This window comes from Thunnus thynnus, chromosome 23 (assembly GCF_963924715.1).
Source record: "Thunnus thynnus chromosome 23, fThuThy2.1, whole genome shotgun sequence".
NCBI lineage: Eukaryota > Metazoa > Chordata > Actinopteri > Scombriformes > Scombridae > Thunnus > Thunnus thynnus.
The window spans coordinates 19877524-19892883 of NC_089539.1; the positions used below are offsets into that span (position 1 = coordinate 19877524).

The 15360-nt window shown below is 39.4% G+C and overlaps 1 protein-coding gene across 1 annotated transcript in view; it reads left to right on the top strand.

Moving 5' to 3' along the window:
• The window catches only part of LOC137175722 (ankyrin repeat and BTB/POZ domain-containing protein 3-A), a 199405-nt gene that overhangs the window by 166267 nt on the left and 17778 nt on the right, over window positions 1–15360 (top strand). The window contains exons 4-8 of the mRNA XM_067581550.1: window positions 4026–4178; window positions 6488–6653; window positions 11330–11419; window positions 13834–13935; window positions 14779–14872. Of these exons, the coding sequence (XP_067437651.1) occupies window positions 4026–4178; window positions 6488–6653; window positions 11330–11419; window positions 13834–13935; window positions 14779–14872 (605 nt within the window). The remainder of the gene's footprint in view (window positions 1–4025; window positions 4179–6487; window positions 6654–11329; window positions 11420–13833; window positions 13936–14778; window positions 14873–15360) is intronic.

The following is a 15360-nucleotide window of genomic DNA, read 5'->3' on the forward strand; positions in this document are numbered from 1 at the left end:
TGCCATTGTTCAGTCCCATTTTCACACACAAGGATAAATTAAGAACGTAGCTTCAGCTCAGAGGCTGTGAAAAAAGCATTTAAAAAAGAAAAAAAGTGATTTCACTATTCTTCTAACTGGTATTATACTTGAGAAGAGGCTGCAGAAAAGGATAAGAGCTTTATTAACAGTTTTTTTTCTGTCAGGGTTTTCTGTCTAGGTTCAGTGTGAGTTTCCACATCGTAGTGAGAAGTTAATGTGACTGAATAGCCGAGGAAGGTTGCATCAAGGGCAACTTGACTTGGTTGTAGATACTTGAAGACGTTTTGCCTCTCATCCAAGGAGCTATTTCAGTCCTAACTGACTAAACTAGAAGATCATGGGCCTGGAGGAATAGCTCAGGGCTTATGCCCTTTTATATCCATAGTGGGTGGTCTTATATCCTAGCTGGAGGACTTGTGAGGTTGGAGGACAGATCTGGGCCAAGGCACAAAAACGATAAAGAAAAAAAAAAGAAACCTCGTGTTTGGTTTGTGTCACTTACATTGATGTATGTGTGAGCATATGGGTGATATTGAGCGGCAGTGGTGTATCCAGGTTTGGTTACTCAGTCATGGGGAGTTGGGTGGCTGAGGGGCTTCGGCCAGCTGTTTAATGAATGACAGGGGAGTTAGTTATCTGGACGGCAGGATTGTTTGTTGCTGTCCTCAAGTATTTCAATGCTATTGCTTGGTGTCTTTGTCTTACAGTTTGGATGCCTGTTATGATGAGTGTGCATAATGATTCCTGATGTAGGATGGGAGTCTGTGTGCTAGTTTCAGTGCTTTGTTCTGTATTGTTTGCAGGCGTTGTAGCTGGTTGTCAGAAATGGTGATCCAGGTGGGGACAGAGTATTCAAAGAGTGGTTGGATGTATGACAGGAAGACTTTGATGACTGTAGAGGGTGATGCACCACGCTTTCCACAGAGGGCTTTGAGATGGATGAGTCCATTGTTTGCCTTTTGTTCCAGGTTACTGATGTGTTTTTGTCCAAGTCATGTTGTTTTCAATGTTACACTGAGGAATGTTGCTTCTTTACTGATACTGATTATAATGTTAAGTTGACGCTGTTGTTGGGCTGCAGGTGTGGACGCATTGTGTCTCAGCAGGGTTCAGTTTGATTCTCCACATATTTGACCAGTTTTCTATTTCAATTATGCACATGTGAAGTTTTTTAGCTGCTAGTTGTGGGCATTTGGAACTGGACCAGCAGCAGAGGTCATCTGTGAACTGTGAGACTTTGGCTTTGATGGCTGGCGTTGGAGTCCCTGGTATTTAACCTCTGTGAGGTCATTATCAAGGTCATTGATACCACTCGGTTCGTTAGTGCTCCTGGCTGTTGTAACGACAGTCGTTAAGAGTCGATGAAGTCTTCTGAGACCAGGTGTAAACCACAACAGCCAGGAACACTAACGAACCAAGTGGTATCAATTACCTTGATAATGACTTCACAGAGGTTAAATACCTGTTAGAACTGAAGAAGCCCCTCGAATGAGAACCAAAACATCTTCAAGTTTCTACAACCAAGTCTAGTTGCCCTCGATTCAACCCTCCTTGGATAACCAAACCTGGATGACTGACAATGTTACTGAATAGATATCCGACAGCACCGACACCTTGTTAAAGAAGCACGTCACCCTAAAAGATCCTCGGAAATGTCAATTCATGATAAAATACTTTCCTTGCACTTATAAATACCTGACTGACTTACATCTTTCCCTGAGTTTTGGCAGTTACAGCCTGCCCCCGGTGGAGCTTGGTGCTGATTGCTGGGAGATGTGCTTTGTAATTCTATCCTCTGAGGAGGGAATAAACGACAACACAGTGCAGCACAGCGGGACTTAAGTCCTGAATCATAATATGGTTTCAGGGAGGTTCACGTTGAACAAGAACAGAAGCTGTGCAGTCCCTCAGCACCTACTGTCGCTACTGTAGGTGTGTAAGTTATCACAGTCCTAGAAATAATATATTCACCAGATGTCCTCAAAAACAGAAAATTCCTACTTGCAACACATCAGCCTGTTTGCCAAAATGTTTCATTAGCAACTAGGGAGCTAGCACCTAGAGTTTAAAAAAATACACCCATCAACACCTCTAAAGCTCAGTAATTTATATGCTGCTTCTTTTTTTGTAGAAAAACAGAAATGTAAAAATGAAATCAACTTGGTGTTACAGGGAGTTATGTGCTTTAACTATTTCTTAACTAACTGCAACCAAAAATTATCATTTTGTCCAAAATGTCAAACTATTCCTGTAATGTGCTCCCAAGTGTTGATTGTGCTTTGCCTTGCTATCTCAGTGTAACTGTATTTTTACTGAGGAGAAAATGCGCTACCATCCCAGAAAAATGCTAAACTTCAGCTGTTGTTTGGGCTGGTGATCACTTGTGGTAATTATTTAGTCAAAGTGTGATTGCTATCATCCTTATTTAAGTGTTAAGCAAGGTACATTCAGGGAATACACAATAGACATGTTGGGAATTGTGCTTAATTGCTTTCTTGCTAACAGTTAAATGAGAAGATCAAGCTATGCACGTCTGTGCATAAGTGTGTTAGCGGGTACGTCATACTTTATATTTTTGTTTCTGTACAAATTAAACAAACATGGTAGAGTAATTAGTACGTTTTAGAGGTGTTGGTAGGTGTCATTTTTAAATTTGGACAGAGCCAAGCTAATTGTTTCTCCCTACTTCCTGTTTTTATGGTAAGCTGAGCTAATGCCCTCCTAGCATCAGGTCCATACTTAACACCTGTGTAGGTGTGTGATGTTAATGCTGTGTATACATGTAGGTGTGTGTGTTAAGTGCAGACAAGAAAGTTGTATTGATCTTCTCGTCTAACATGCAACAAGAAAGGGAGTAAGTCTCAAACTGTTCCTTTTAATGTGGTAATGTGCATCTTTTGAAAAGTCTGTTAAATGCTCCTTCAGTATGACTCAGTGCGCCTGACGAAATGAAAAAAAAAAGATATATATTTTATGTAGTATATTTTCTCAGGACAACAACTCATTCTGGTAGTGGACTAGTATAAAAAAAGTTAATTCTCTGATAAATGAGTGACCTGAATTTGCCTGCTGTTGCACTGTGGAGGAAAAGAAAAATAGAGGACAGGTACAAAGGATGAATGTGTGTACGTGAGACAGAGAGATTAGGTAATTTACAGGTTATGTGATTAGAGACTATACACACACACACACACACACACACACACACACATGCTAGTCCTAGAAATAAATTATGAAATATGAACCTGTCAACCAGGCAAGACCCATTACTGATTTTGATTAAAGAAGGTAATAACAGCATTTAGGGAGGTTGCAGCTTCTATATCTCTTTTTGTTCTAGACTATCTTAGTTATAAATGTTTTATGTTATAAATTATGAATATTGATTTGGTGTAGCTGCCTTTTTAGCTATCTATAAGGGCATCTTTAATTAGAAAGTTTGTGGATATCAGTGTTGGACCGGAGTCTTTATTAAGTGATTTATTTGAAAGGTGAATAGAGCGCACTGAGCATGATGAAACCCAGCAATGGATCTTAAAGGATCAGGTGACACTGTCAGTTTGAAAAATTCATTTTGACACAGAAAGGTCACATTAATCATGTTATTGTATATTCATACGGGCTGGAACATTCTGTGTATGTGGTATCTACATTTTTAAAGTTAAGTTTACTGTTATTAGGCTTAGGACACACATTTTAAAAACTCTGTATATTATGTAAATTTGTCCTTGTCTTGTTCTGTCTTTATATTTCTTGCTTTCATGCTTCATCATTTTTGTAATTTGATCATTTTAAATTTAGGTTTTCATACTTTGCATTCTTCATTCATACAATATATGTTACAAATGTTATAAATGTTGATTGTACTACATGTTTAGTATACTTTATACCTTTATTTATGTTTCTGTTTTACTGTATCCTTCTATTTGTGCATGCAACATCCCATTTTACCTATTTTACAACATTTAACATGAGTACACAAATTCTGTTTTCCCCCCCCGAAGGCCGTTCCTGGTACTTCCTCCGCTGATGGAGTGGATTCGGGTGGCGGTCGCCCACACTGAACATCGACGAAGCTTCTCTGTGGACAGCGATGATGTGAGGCAGGCCGCCAGGCTGCTGCTACCCGGTGTGGACTGTGAACCACGACAAATAAAGTAAGGATATAATACACCATAAGAGAGGTTTTAGTGCAATAAGCAAGCTGTTCTATAGAGGCAGAAATAAACCTCAGTGGAGGAAAGTCATTTTGGTTTGCAACCATTTACAACACCCATAATGCAAGAAAGAGAGAGTATCAGCTGGCAGGTGGAATTCCCTCTTGGTTCTGAAAGTGTTATATCACCATAAATTTTTGCCCATAACAAAAAAAAATCTCTGAGGCCATACAGAATTTCCAACTATGTACACAGCTGTTCAAATCAGTAAAACTTTCCAAAAAAAGTCAGGATACAGTGTGTAACTGTCAAACTGAGCTCTCTATTGGGTTATAAGTAAGAATCATATGCATTTTATAAAAGCCAGAGAACCACTCTGTCATCATATGAGATTGAGTCAAAAAATGATGAATAACTAAATAAAAATTGAGCACGAAACAAATGAAAATGTAGTTTCCATATTATTACATTTGCATGACTATTTAGAAAATTAGAAAACCATCCAGTAAGATCATTTTCTGAATGTTGTGGCTCCAGATATTGCATTGTCAGTCTGTCAGTGACTGAAATATCACAACTGTTGGATCAATCACCATGAATTTTGGTACAGATATCCATGATGCCCATAGGATGAATCCTAATGACTTCATTGATCCCCCTGACTTTTTATCTAGCACTACCAGATGGACAAAGTTTCCACTTATCTAGTGAAATATCTCACATGGAATAGCACAAAAATTTTGCAAAGACACTGATGGTTCCCAGAGAATGTTTTCTCTTTGGAGACTTTGTGGAGACTTTTCTTTCGGCACCACCATTAGATGGACATTTGTGGCTTTGGGAGAAATGTCTTTACAACTATTGGATGGTTTGCCATGAAATTTGGTGCAGTTTTGGTGCACTAAACATTTCATTTCATTAATTTATCCAATACTTTTTTATTATGTAAAGGATAATTTCCATTGTGGCTTTACGGGTCATGCTAACTTTGCATTGGCCAACTCCATTATAGAGATTCGGGGAAACAAGGACTTGGCATAAGACGGCATATATGTATCTGTATGTATCTGGGGGCCAGCTGCCTCCTACAGCTTTCCAATTAAACATGATTTTTACATGAATGATTTCAAATGTTTGTCTTGAATATCAGTATATATATAAGTATAGTTTACAATCAAACACCTCCAAAAATGACATCACCATCAGTATCAGCTGTACTTTGTGTGCTAATTAGCAAATATTAACATGCTAACATTCTAAATTAAGTTGATGACAGTAGTAAACATTATACTTTGTGAGTATGTTAGCATTCTGACATTAGCATTCTAGCTTAAAGCACTGCTCAAAGTATCTAAATAAAGCCTCACAGAGCTGCTTGCATGGCTGTAGATTCTTAGTCTTGTTAAACTACAGTGTCTAATTTAAATGTTCGTTCATGAGATACTAAATGTAGCGCGTCTGTCCGTCTTTAATGGACAGCAGCAATCTATCTGCTGGCTGTCTGAGTTGGGTACGAATAAATCTTCCATCTGCATCTTAAGTGTTTTTTACTCCCTTCATTGGGTTGTCATCGCTAGACCATCTTATTCTTCGACTCTCTCATCATCCATCTGTTTTTCGCTCATGATTTTTTCTCTGAATATGTCTTTCTGTCTCGCTTGCTGTCTCTCCAGCTTCCCCCCCGCCCCACCTCTTTCTCTTCTCTCATTGACAAACACACTGCAGTAGTCACGTAGCCATGCAGTGTTTGTCATATGGCTGCTCAGTCACTAATTTTGAGTTGGTGTCAGCGGGTTAAGTGTCTTATCACATTTCAAATACTTGCAGAGGAATAATAAATGAAACACTGAGAGGTGTGAATTGCCAATTAACATCCCTTTACAGATGTCAGATATAATTGTCACATGAAAATTGGACAAACATCATGAAAAGGTTCCTCTGTGACCCGGTGGAAACTTCAGCATGACAGCTGCTCGCGGCTTGGATTAAGAGGCTTTACGGTAGACATGAATGAGTAATTATGAGTCATAGGAAAGCTTTACCTGGAGAAAAGCTACTTTAGGAAATGAAGAAAGTAGAGAAGCAGAAGTAAGCGATAAAAAATGAAATGTTGACAAATGCAAACATTAGTGAATTGACTTTGAATGCAGACAGCTTGAAATTGAGTTATAAAGTTTAAGTTGTGAAAAGAACTTGTTTTCTGTTTCCTCCAGCGCGCTGTGGAGATGTATATCCACAGATCTCAAAATCAATTTCCGAGATAAGCTCCCATTTAATCACAGTAATGGATCTGCCGTTTCCATCTGCAGAGCCGAGGATTGTTTCTGTGCCACCAGAAAGCTGGATGCAGCCTCCACAGAGGCCAAGTTCCTGCAGGATCTGGGCTTCAGGATGCTGAACTGCGGACGGACGGACTTGGTCAAGCAGGCCGTGAACCTGCTGGGGCCTGATGGTATTAACAGCATGAGCGAACAGGTCCGGCACTTAACACACACACCTACACGTATACACAGCATTAACATCACACACCTACACAGGCATAGTGGAGAGTAATGCACAATGAATTATGAATTTTTAACAAGTATTACCTGGCAAACCATCATAGTTGACACACATGCTGGGCGCAGGCTGCTTCCTATGAGTAATGCAATGTGCTACATTTTTATGCCTAAATTTTATGCCAAAATTCACATTATTTTCAAGACAATGTTGGTTTCTTTGTGTCTTCTTATTTGGGATGTAAATGAATACATGCATTACTTGCACATTATGCAATGCATACATTATTACTCATATTTTTTGCACTAATATTTGATGGCCATTGAGGATTAACATCCATAAAGACTTTTTCTTAAGTATCAAAAGTAATCATAATGCATATTTGCCAAAATGTACAATGCAAATAGGCTGAAAACATTAAGGCATTTTAAAGCTCTGTGAGGTTCATTCTTGACTTCTTATCCTCATGAGTAAAGTATGATTCAACAGTAGATGAGCAGAAGTTAGGGACATTATCAGACATGCGTGCAAGTTTTCTCATAGACACTTTTTATTTAAATCGAGACCTCCTCTCATTGCTTGCATAACATCCTTTAAAGGATATGCTTGGCAATTTTTTATATTTTTCTTATTGTCAACAAATCTCATGCGCAGAGCCAAACCAATAATGAACTGACCCTTCTCATAAGTATTGTGTGTGCATCCAAAGCCTGATATAACTTATTCCTCTGTGCCATGGACCTCCGTTGTTGTCCAGAAACTATTAAAAACATGTCAATGAGCCACACCGCTGTACTCGGTGACATGCTCCTTCACCACAAAGGTTACGGTCATGTTTGTTTAGAAACGGCTCCAAAGACTAATAACAGCGATCACGTTTTCAGGAGAGTAGTTCTATGTAAGGCAGACACCACTGTGCATGCTGGGACACAGCTCCGTTTACAGAGCTTCACTAGCTTCTTGTGAACCTCTTGACTTTGTACTGAAGTTCTCTGAGAAATTTACAGTGTAGTACAAAGTTGAGAGGTGTAGCACAACAAGCTAGCGAAGCAGTTTCTAAACAAACTACCGTAACCCTAATTTTCGTGATATAAGGAACATTTAACCCAGTGAAGCAGTGTGGCTCATTGATGTGGTTTTAATGGTTTTGGGACAACAATGGAGGTCTACAGCACAGAGAAATAAAGTATATCAGGCTTTGGATACACATACAGTACTTTTAAGTAGATCAGTTCATTGTTGGTTTGGCTCTGCACATGATATTTGTTGACAATAAGACAAATATAGAAAATCATGTCTTTTCAAATTCTTAATAATGCTATATGTCTCAATGAGCTATGTTTTCATCAATAGCCTTCTCATTTTCTATCATACACACTTGAGACCAACTTTACATTCAGCTGGACCTGCTCCCATTATATACACAACTTCCGGTTAAAAAAAATATGCATAAACTTGTTAAGCTGATCTTATACATTTATGTATGAGGAGAATAAATGGCAGTAGAAAACAGGTGAATACAGAAAATGAAGCTGTGTGGACAATTCTAACATCTGATATAAATCCAATGACAAATACAGATATTTACGTAAAATAAACAGATACAGATAGTAGCTTTGTGTCACACCCTCATTGTTTATCTAAAATGTGATGGAGAAAGGAATGATCTGTTGTTCCATTTGTACCTGATACTGCAACACTTCTCCTGGCCTGTGCTTTGACGGGTTAGGTTTGACCATCCGGTCGATATTGCAGCTTTACTTCATCCAAGTGCTAATGTCATTTGGGATTTTCTTCTTCCCCTGAGTCACTGGAAATATTGGTTATTCCTTCCGCTGCTAAGTGGAAGCTAATAGTGCGATCAGATTTTCCGTGGTCAAACGTTGTGCTTGGTTAAGTTCAATTTAGAAACTTGGCAGGTGTCAACTAACATACTCTTAAGTTATTCGGATATGTAGGATTTGTACCTTTACAAGCCCTTTTTTTTTTTTTTTACTGTTTTTAGCTCTAATGTACATCTGTTTGTAATAAAACATATTTTATGCCATCCAGAGCTCCTTGCAGGTTGATTCATGTAACATTCAGTCATGTCATTTGACTGGAAGAGGCCTGAATTGGTTTTCAGTATTTACAGGTCCTTGTAAATTCGACAAATTGTATTGACTGACACTTTTCCTCCTCAATTGTCACATAAATAACAAGCCGCTGTGACATACAGAGTTTTATTTCCTTGTAAAACCAGCTAAATGATGCAAGGGACCAGACAGTGTTACAGGAGCAATAAAATAAAAGCTGCGTTCTGTCATCTCGGCTGAGAGGCATTTGAACTCATCATGATCATCATCATCAGGGTCCGTCGTCTAGCGCCCTTTAGCTGTCTGCTGATTAAATAGATTGGTGTCCAGGAAATATTTAAGAATGAATCACCACAAAGGGATATCAGTATTCAACATAAAGTGCTGTGGAGTGTTATGAGCGAGTCATAAAAGGCCTTTGTTGAACATAATGGCCCAGATCAGACATATGATTGAAGTCTGTTTTATGGAACCTCATCCAAAACACTTTAAAATGTGCTTTGCTTCAGTACAGATAGCCTGATATATTGGGGAGATCTCGCCGCCTGGTTTACAATAAAGTTCTTTTGTTATTTTTACTCTTACACACCACTTCGCAATAACATTTGCATGAAGTATTAGCTTCACCCTGCAGCTCGGAGCATAATGTGTGTGGGCGTATCAGGCTCAAGAGAGTGCTCTGTGTATGTGGTAGCATGTAGAAATATAAGATGTTATGTTCAGAGTTGCACAACCCACCTAGCCTGTCGCTCTCGTTGAAAAGACACGGTTAGGCGGTAATGATCATGTCTGGAAAATTAAAACCTGCAAGCAAGCAACTGACGTTTCTCTGATTGATGAGCAGGTAATGAGCTCTGAGATGTATGATATCTATGACTACAGAGTATATTTTAGTGCAATCTTTAGGTATGGTGCTGATTAGCAGTGAACTAACAAAAACCGCATAGGGCCCTTCAGAGGTTCCCTCACGACAAAATGGTGATTTAAAGAACGTTACTTAAAGAAAGACTTGGAGACTAAATGATTGTGTGTTGGTTTCCTATAGAACTAATGGACAAAGCTCCTGGTGAGATCCTTATAGAACTCTTATTGGTCTCTTGAGGGCTTCCCACTGAAATCCAGATTTTTTTTTTTTCATCGTATAGTTGAAAGAAATTACCCAAGAGACCGCCTTTGCAATCCAATTTCATGGGTTTCAGTTGGGAATGATAATGAATTAACATGCTCAACTCCAACAGGCTAGCACACTCGCTGTTTCTTTTATACGTGTATGGATTTTGAGGATATATGTGTTGGATCGACCACACCTTGGTTACCAATGATACCTTTTTTCTGAGCACACCCACCAACACATCTACGTGTATCTTCGTAGAACCATAATTCCGGCTTTGTTTGGTCGTTGAATCCTAAAAATCAGATTGACAACAAATCATAAACAAGACAGCAGTCAAATCAAGGAACAGAGCTTTTCCTACAGATTAAATAATTCTGGAGTCTTCTTACAATTATTTCGATTTTGATGCAAGGTCGAGGAGGCTGGAGCCAAGCCCAGCATGCATTAGACAAGGTCACCAGTCTATCACAAGGCTCGTACTTATAGCCAGACATTCACTCTTATATTCACCCCACCTATAGCATGTGGACAGTTAATCCACCTAACCTGAATGTGTTTGGACTGTGGGAGGAAAGTGGACGCCCTGGATCACATGCAAACTCCACACAGAAAAGCCTCACTTATTGGAAATTAACCCTGGATCTTTTTTGCTCTGAAGCAACAGCGTTAACCAATAAACCTTAAATGTTTGGTTGCCTGGAAATCTCAATTTTAAGGGGTAAACCTGGTGATATTCTTCATTTTTTGTTATTGTCAATAAATCCAATAAAAAACCAAAACCAACAATGTGTTGGGTCTGTTTCTCCAGGTTCTAAGGATATATTGAGTACTGTATATTGAATGACATACAGATTGTAAAACCCTTTGAGGCAAATTTGTGTGGGCTATATAAATACATTTTACTTCACTTGACTCAATATTTGCCAACTTCCCAACCCTGTCTGTGGCACTCAGCCCTAATCCCATTAAAAACAAGTAACAAATATATAATTTTTATATTTATAAAAGGCTCAGTGATTTCCTTCCTTCCTGTTACTCAAACAGGAGTAAATAGTGAATTTGTTTGGGACTATTTCCAGCCACAGATTTGGTGCTTTAGTGAGTATCTCCGGCAGCAGGACGGTGTATGTAGGATTGAGTCAAAGTAAACTACAGTGTGTGTGTTCATGGTAATGAAGGAACATGTCAGTCAGTGCAACAGCATGGATCACAACAATTGAGCTCTATGGCACAGAGGAATATCAGGCTTTGTATACACAGACAATACATGTTAGTTGGACCAATTCATCGCTGGTTTTGTCTTTTCATGAGATTTGTTGACAATAAGAAAAATATAGAATATCACCAACCCTATCCCTTAAAGCACCACAGCATTGTTAAAAATAGATAAACAGCAACTAATGTTTTTTTTTCTTCAAATAACAGTAGATTAACCTCCAGCCTGTAACTCTCTCCTCCTGCAGGGAATGACCCCTCTCATGTACGCCTGTGTCCGCGGCGATGAGGCCATGGTCCAGATGCTGCTTGACGCCGGAGCCGACATCAACAGCGAGGTCAGTGTTGATGAGACACCATCAGTCTGCCCCGAAGGCAGTAAAGTCACATTGGTTCCACATTTTCTGTTTTTTGTCCAAGATGTTCATTTACATTTTGTTGTTGTTGTGTGTACCAGTGAAAACGATGAACCCACTTTGTGTTGCTCTTCCCTCCTCTCTGTCTTCATTGTCTCACCTGCTTTCGGCATGCTTTCTGTTCCACTGGCAGCTCATTACATGAAGTGCACTGATAAGCAATAAACGGGTATCATTTTGCACAGTAATAGTTTGTCTATTCAGTGATATAGAATAATAATCCATTGATTGTCCCTCAGTGCAGGCAGTTACTTCATTACATGTTGTAGATATTTAGAAGCAGTTTGCTTCATACCACATCAATAATGCGTTATTATTGTATGTGTGCACTTAGTGTAACTTGCTACCACAGACTATACATGAAGCACGAACATCACTGCACTTATTTATTGAGTTGAACAGAACACTTAAAGCAACTGAAGCTATATTTGTATAAAAATCCTGGTTATGTGTGTAGCTGCTTTAATCTTCGCTGTCAACAAGAACATGCAAGAGTAAAAAAATGCTTCATGGACTTCTCCTCCACCATAGTGACCCCATCGTTGACTGTCGTGATTGCTCCATTGGTTTAGTGCCTGTATGTAGTGCAGGTGCGCTGACTCAAAAGCAAAGCACTACCTGTATAAACTAATCAAGAGTTTTAAATGGTCAGTTCACCCAAATTACAAAAAGCATCCATTCTCATGTAGCTTCAGTGGAGTCCGTCCATGCAGATATTTACGGTTTTATGTGCCAATGTTTTGACGTATCCATTTGTAATTCAGGCTATTTCAGCTACACAAGAGAGGTGACTGTAATTTCATATTTTCCCCTCAAAAATAATGCCACAGTTTGACTAAATAATCCCAGAGTAACTGTTTTGCATGTGACAAGTAAGTCTCAAGTCATGGCGATTTGGTCACAATCGAAAAGTCTCACGTCAACTCCAAGACCTAAATTTAGTGTTTAGTTATTGATAAGTCGCCCTCCACTGAGTTTAATGTTATTTTCAGTAAATAAAGGGTTGTTTGAGATTTTGGGAATTACACTTATTCCCCAAGAGTTAGATAAGAAGATCAAGAAACAACACATCGTGGTCTTACATGCCGGACTATTCCTTGGACGGCAACTTTCTTTGAGGATTTCAAGTCATTTCAAATCAAAAGGCTTTTCAAAGTGAAGTCACAAGTCATTGGTGTTAAAGTCACAGTCGAGTTTCAAAGTTTGTTTTACTATATTTATTTTTTTCAAGTCTAATCTAGTTATCAGATTCATGACTCAACTCTGACTCATGTCTAAGACAAGAGATTCGGGTCCACACTTCTGGATAATCCCCAGACCTCACTGTCAACAGGTTTTTATATAGGATTACTCTTTGGAAAAGAAAAAGAGTCCAATAAAAACTGTGCAGTGATGTCATTGATTATCCAGAATAAAAGGGACATTGTTTCTGGAAAGATACCTTGCTGTTCATGAAACATTAGCACCAACAAAACAAAGTTCCACTGTATTGACGTGTCTTGGCAAGATATACCTAGGAGTAAGTAAGAGAATGTCTCTTTTTGTTTGTAATTTGGGTGAACTGAGCCTTTAAATAAAGTACAAACAGATGATGTTGCATACCACTGATTGAGTATTCTACTGATGCAAACTTTTAGTTAAAATACTACTCTAGAGTGCTAATATTTAAAGACACTGTAGTTAGCAATGGCCTCTCTTTCTGCTAAAACTCTGTGATGTTATAACGTAATTAATAATTCATTACTGCATGTAAACACAAAAACACCAACAGTCCCACTCTTGTTTAGCATCAGAGCTCAAATGAAATGTTAAATTATACCAAGCGTCTGTTTGAAAGAGGCCTCCTCCAGGCGACATTTAGAAATCATTTTTCTAATTTACCCCGTGATAAGACCAATTTACAAATCACAGAACATCAGGCTGTACGGCTGTTTAATTTTATTCTGCTGCCGCTTTGTTCATGAGTCAGCACCACCAGTCTTGACAGTGTTTGTAGTCTCTGCCAATGTTGTGTTTTTTTTCATTCCCCTTTGAAATGAAACACTATTTAAAGTCGGAGCTGCGCAGATAGTACAAAGTGTGGTCAGAGTGCCTTGCCCAGGCAGATATAACTGGTCTCACATTTTAGAACGAGGATTGAGATGAAAAGTAGAAGTCAAGCTGCTCAAGATTTTCTGTGAAACTCAAGAGGAAAATCTCCCTTTGCCATCTTGCCCTTCTTTGCTTACACTCCTCCTGCATACTGCTTCTCGCTCCTCCCTCCCATCTCCCGCCCTGAGCTGTGAATGTTAATGGCTGTATATCTCTCTCCCTGAACTTCACCTATGACTTCCCAGGTGCCAAGCACAGTAAACAAGCACCCCTCAGTTTATCCTGAAACGCGCCAGGGGACGCCACTCACTTTCGCCGTGTTACACGGACACGTCCCTGTCGTGCAGGTAGTGACGTTTATGACCTGTAACCATTAACCTGTGGCCCTTGCCCTCACCTTTGCACCAAAATGAGGATGATAATGATGATGATTCTTATGAAGGTGCATCATAATAACAATGATTTCTCCTTCTTGATCCTATCTATGCAGTAATTATCTCAGTTATTTGAAGAGGACTTGGCTTAGCTGCAGCCAGTCAAGGCAAACTCTCTAGATTAAGTTTTTTTTTAATTATGTATGCTCTTAAGATGTGCAGATGAGTCACCCAGCCCCGTGGTTTTCACCATAACTGAGTCTAAGGACTGGTCTTACAGCAGCAGTGAGAAACTTCCAGAGAAGAGCTCAGCCAGGCTGATACATAGCCTCAGGGATGCCAGATTTCAATGTTTTGTTCAGTTCAGTTTGTTCATTTTTAATATATGAATACATTTTGTTACTTAGTGTATGAGCTGACACTGGTTGAAAATCTGATGAACACTGTCGGGTTCGGATTCATTATTAATATGCACCACCGCAATAACATTTTAACGGTGAGTTTTTTTTTGGGTGATAGAAAAAAGAAAACCGTTTTCTCCCTGTTCTCAGTTCAGGCGAGCCATCAACAACAATAAGCCCCCCAGACAGAACCCACACACCTAATGAGGAAGTGTAGCTAGCAGTGTGTGTAGTGTCCAGAGCTAGGACAATCTCCAAAATGAGGTGGATTAGGCTTCCAGCAGTTGAGGCTGTTCCTGTTTCCAAGCCTGATTGTAACACACCGTCTCCCTCGCCTGTTTTCTCCCTCCTACTCTCCCTCCTGATTTGTTTTCCCCCTTCCTCCCCTCTCCACCTCCTTCCATCCCCGACACAGTTGTTGCTGGATAATAGCGCAAATGTGGAGGGCGCCCTGCAGGATGGGGCGGAGAACTACACAGAGACCCCGCTTCAGCTGGCCGCCGCTGCAGGTAATCACAAACGAGCAAGCAAAGATGTGGATTCCTCTTTTGTGTTAGGATTCCAGACGTGCATTCAGTACTTCACACACTTGACCTAAGTATTATTCCTCATAAGGCGTATAAGGGATTAGTCATGACATGCTTGGATCTAAGCTCACCAGAGGGCATTCTCCCTCTGCTTTAATCATCTAATTAATATATCACTTTCAATTACTATCTGGAATTCAAGAGTGCAGTGAATTCTAAATGCTGCTTCTCATGATCGTGCTGCGATATAGTTGTGCAGACACATATGGAAGAAAAAAAAAAACGTGCAGCTGGTGTTTTTATTCAATCAAAATGGGCTGAGATCATTTGTCAGAACTGAACCAAGTTTATGTTCTTGCCAAGTTAGATGAGAAAATCGATACCACTGTCATATCTCTATTAGATATTATGCTAAAGCCAGTAGGCAGTTAGCTTAGCTTAGCATAAACACTGGAAAAAGGGGGAAACAG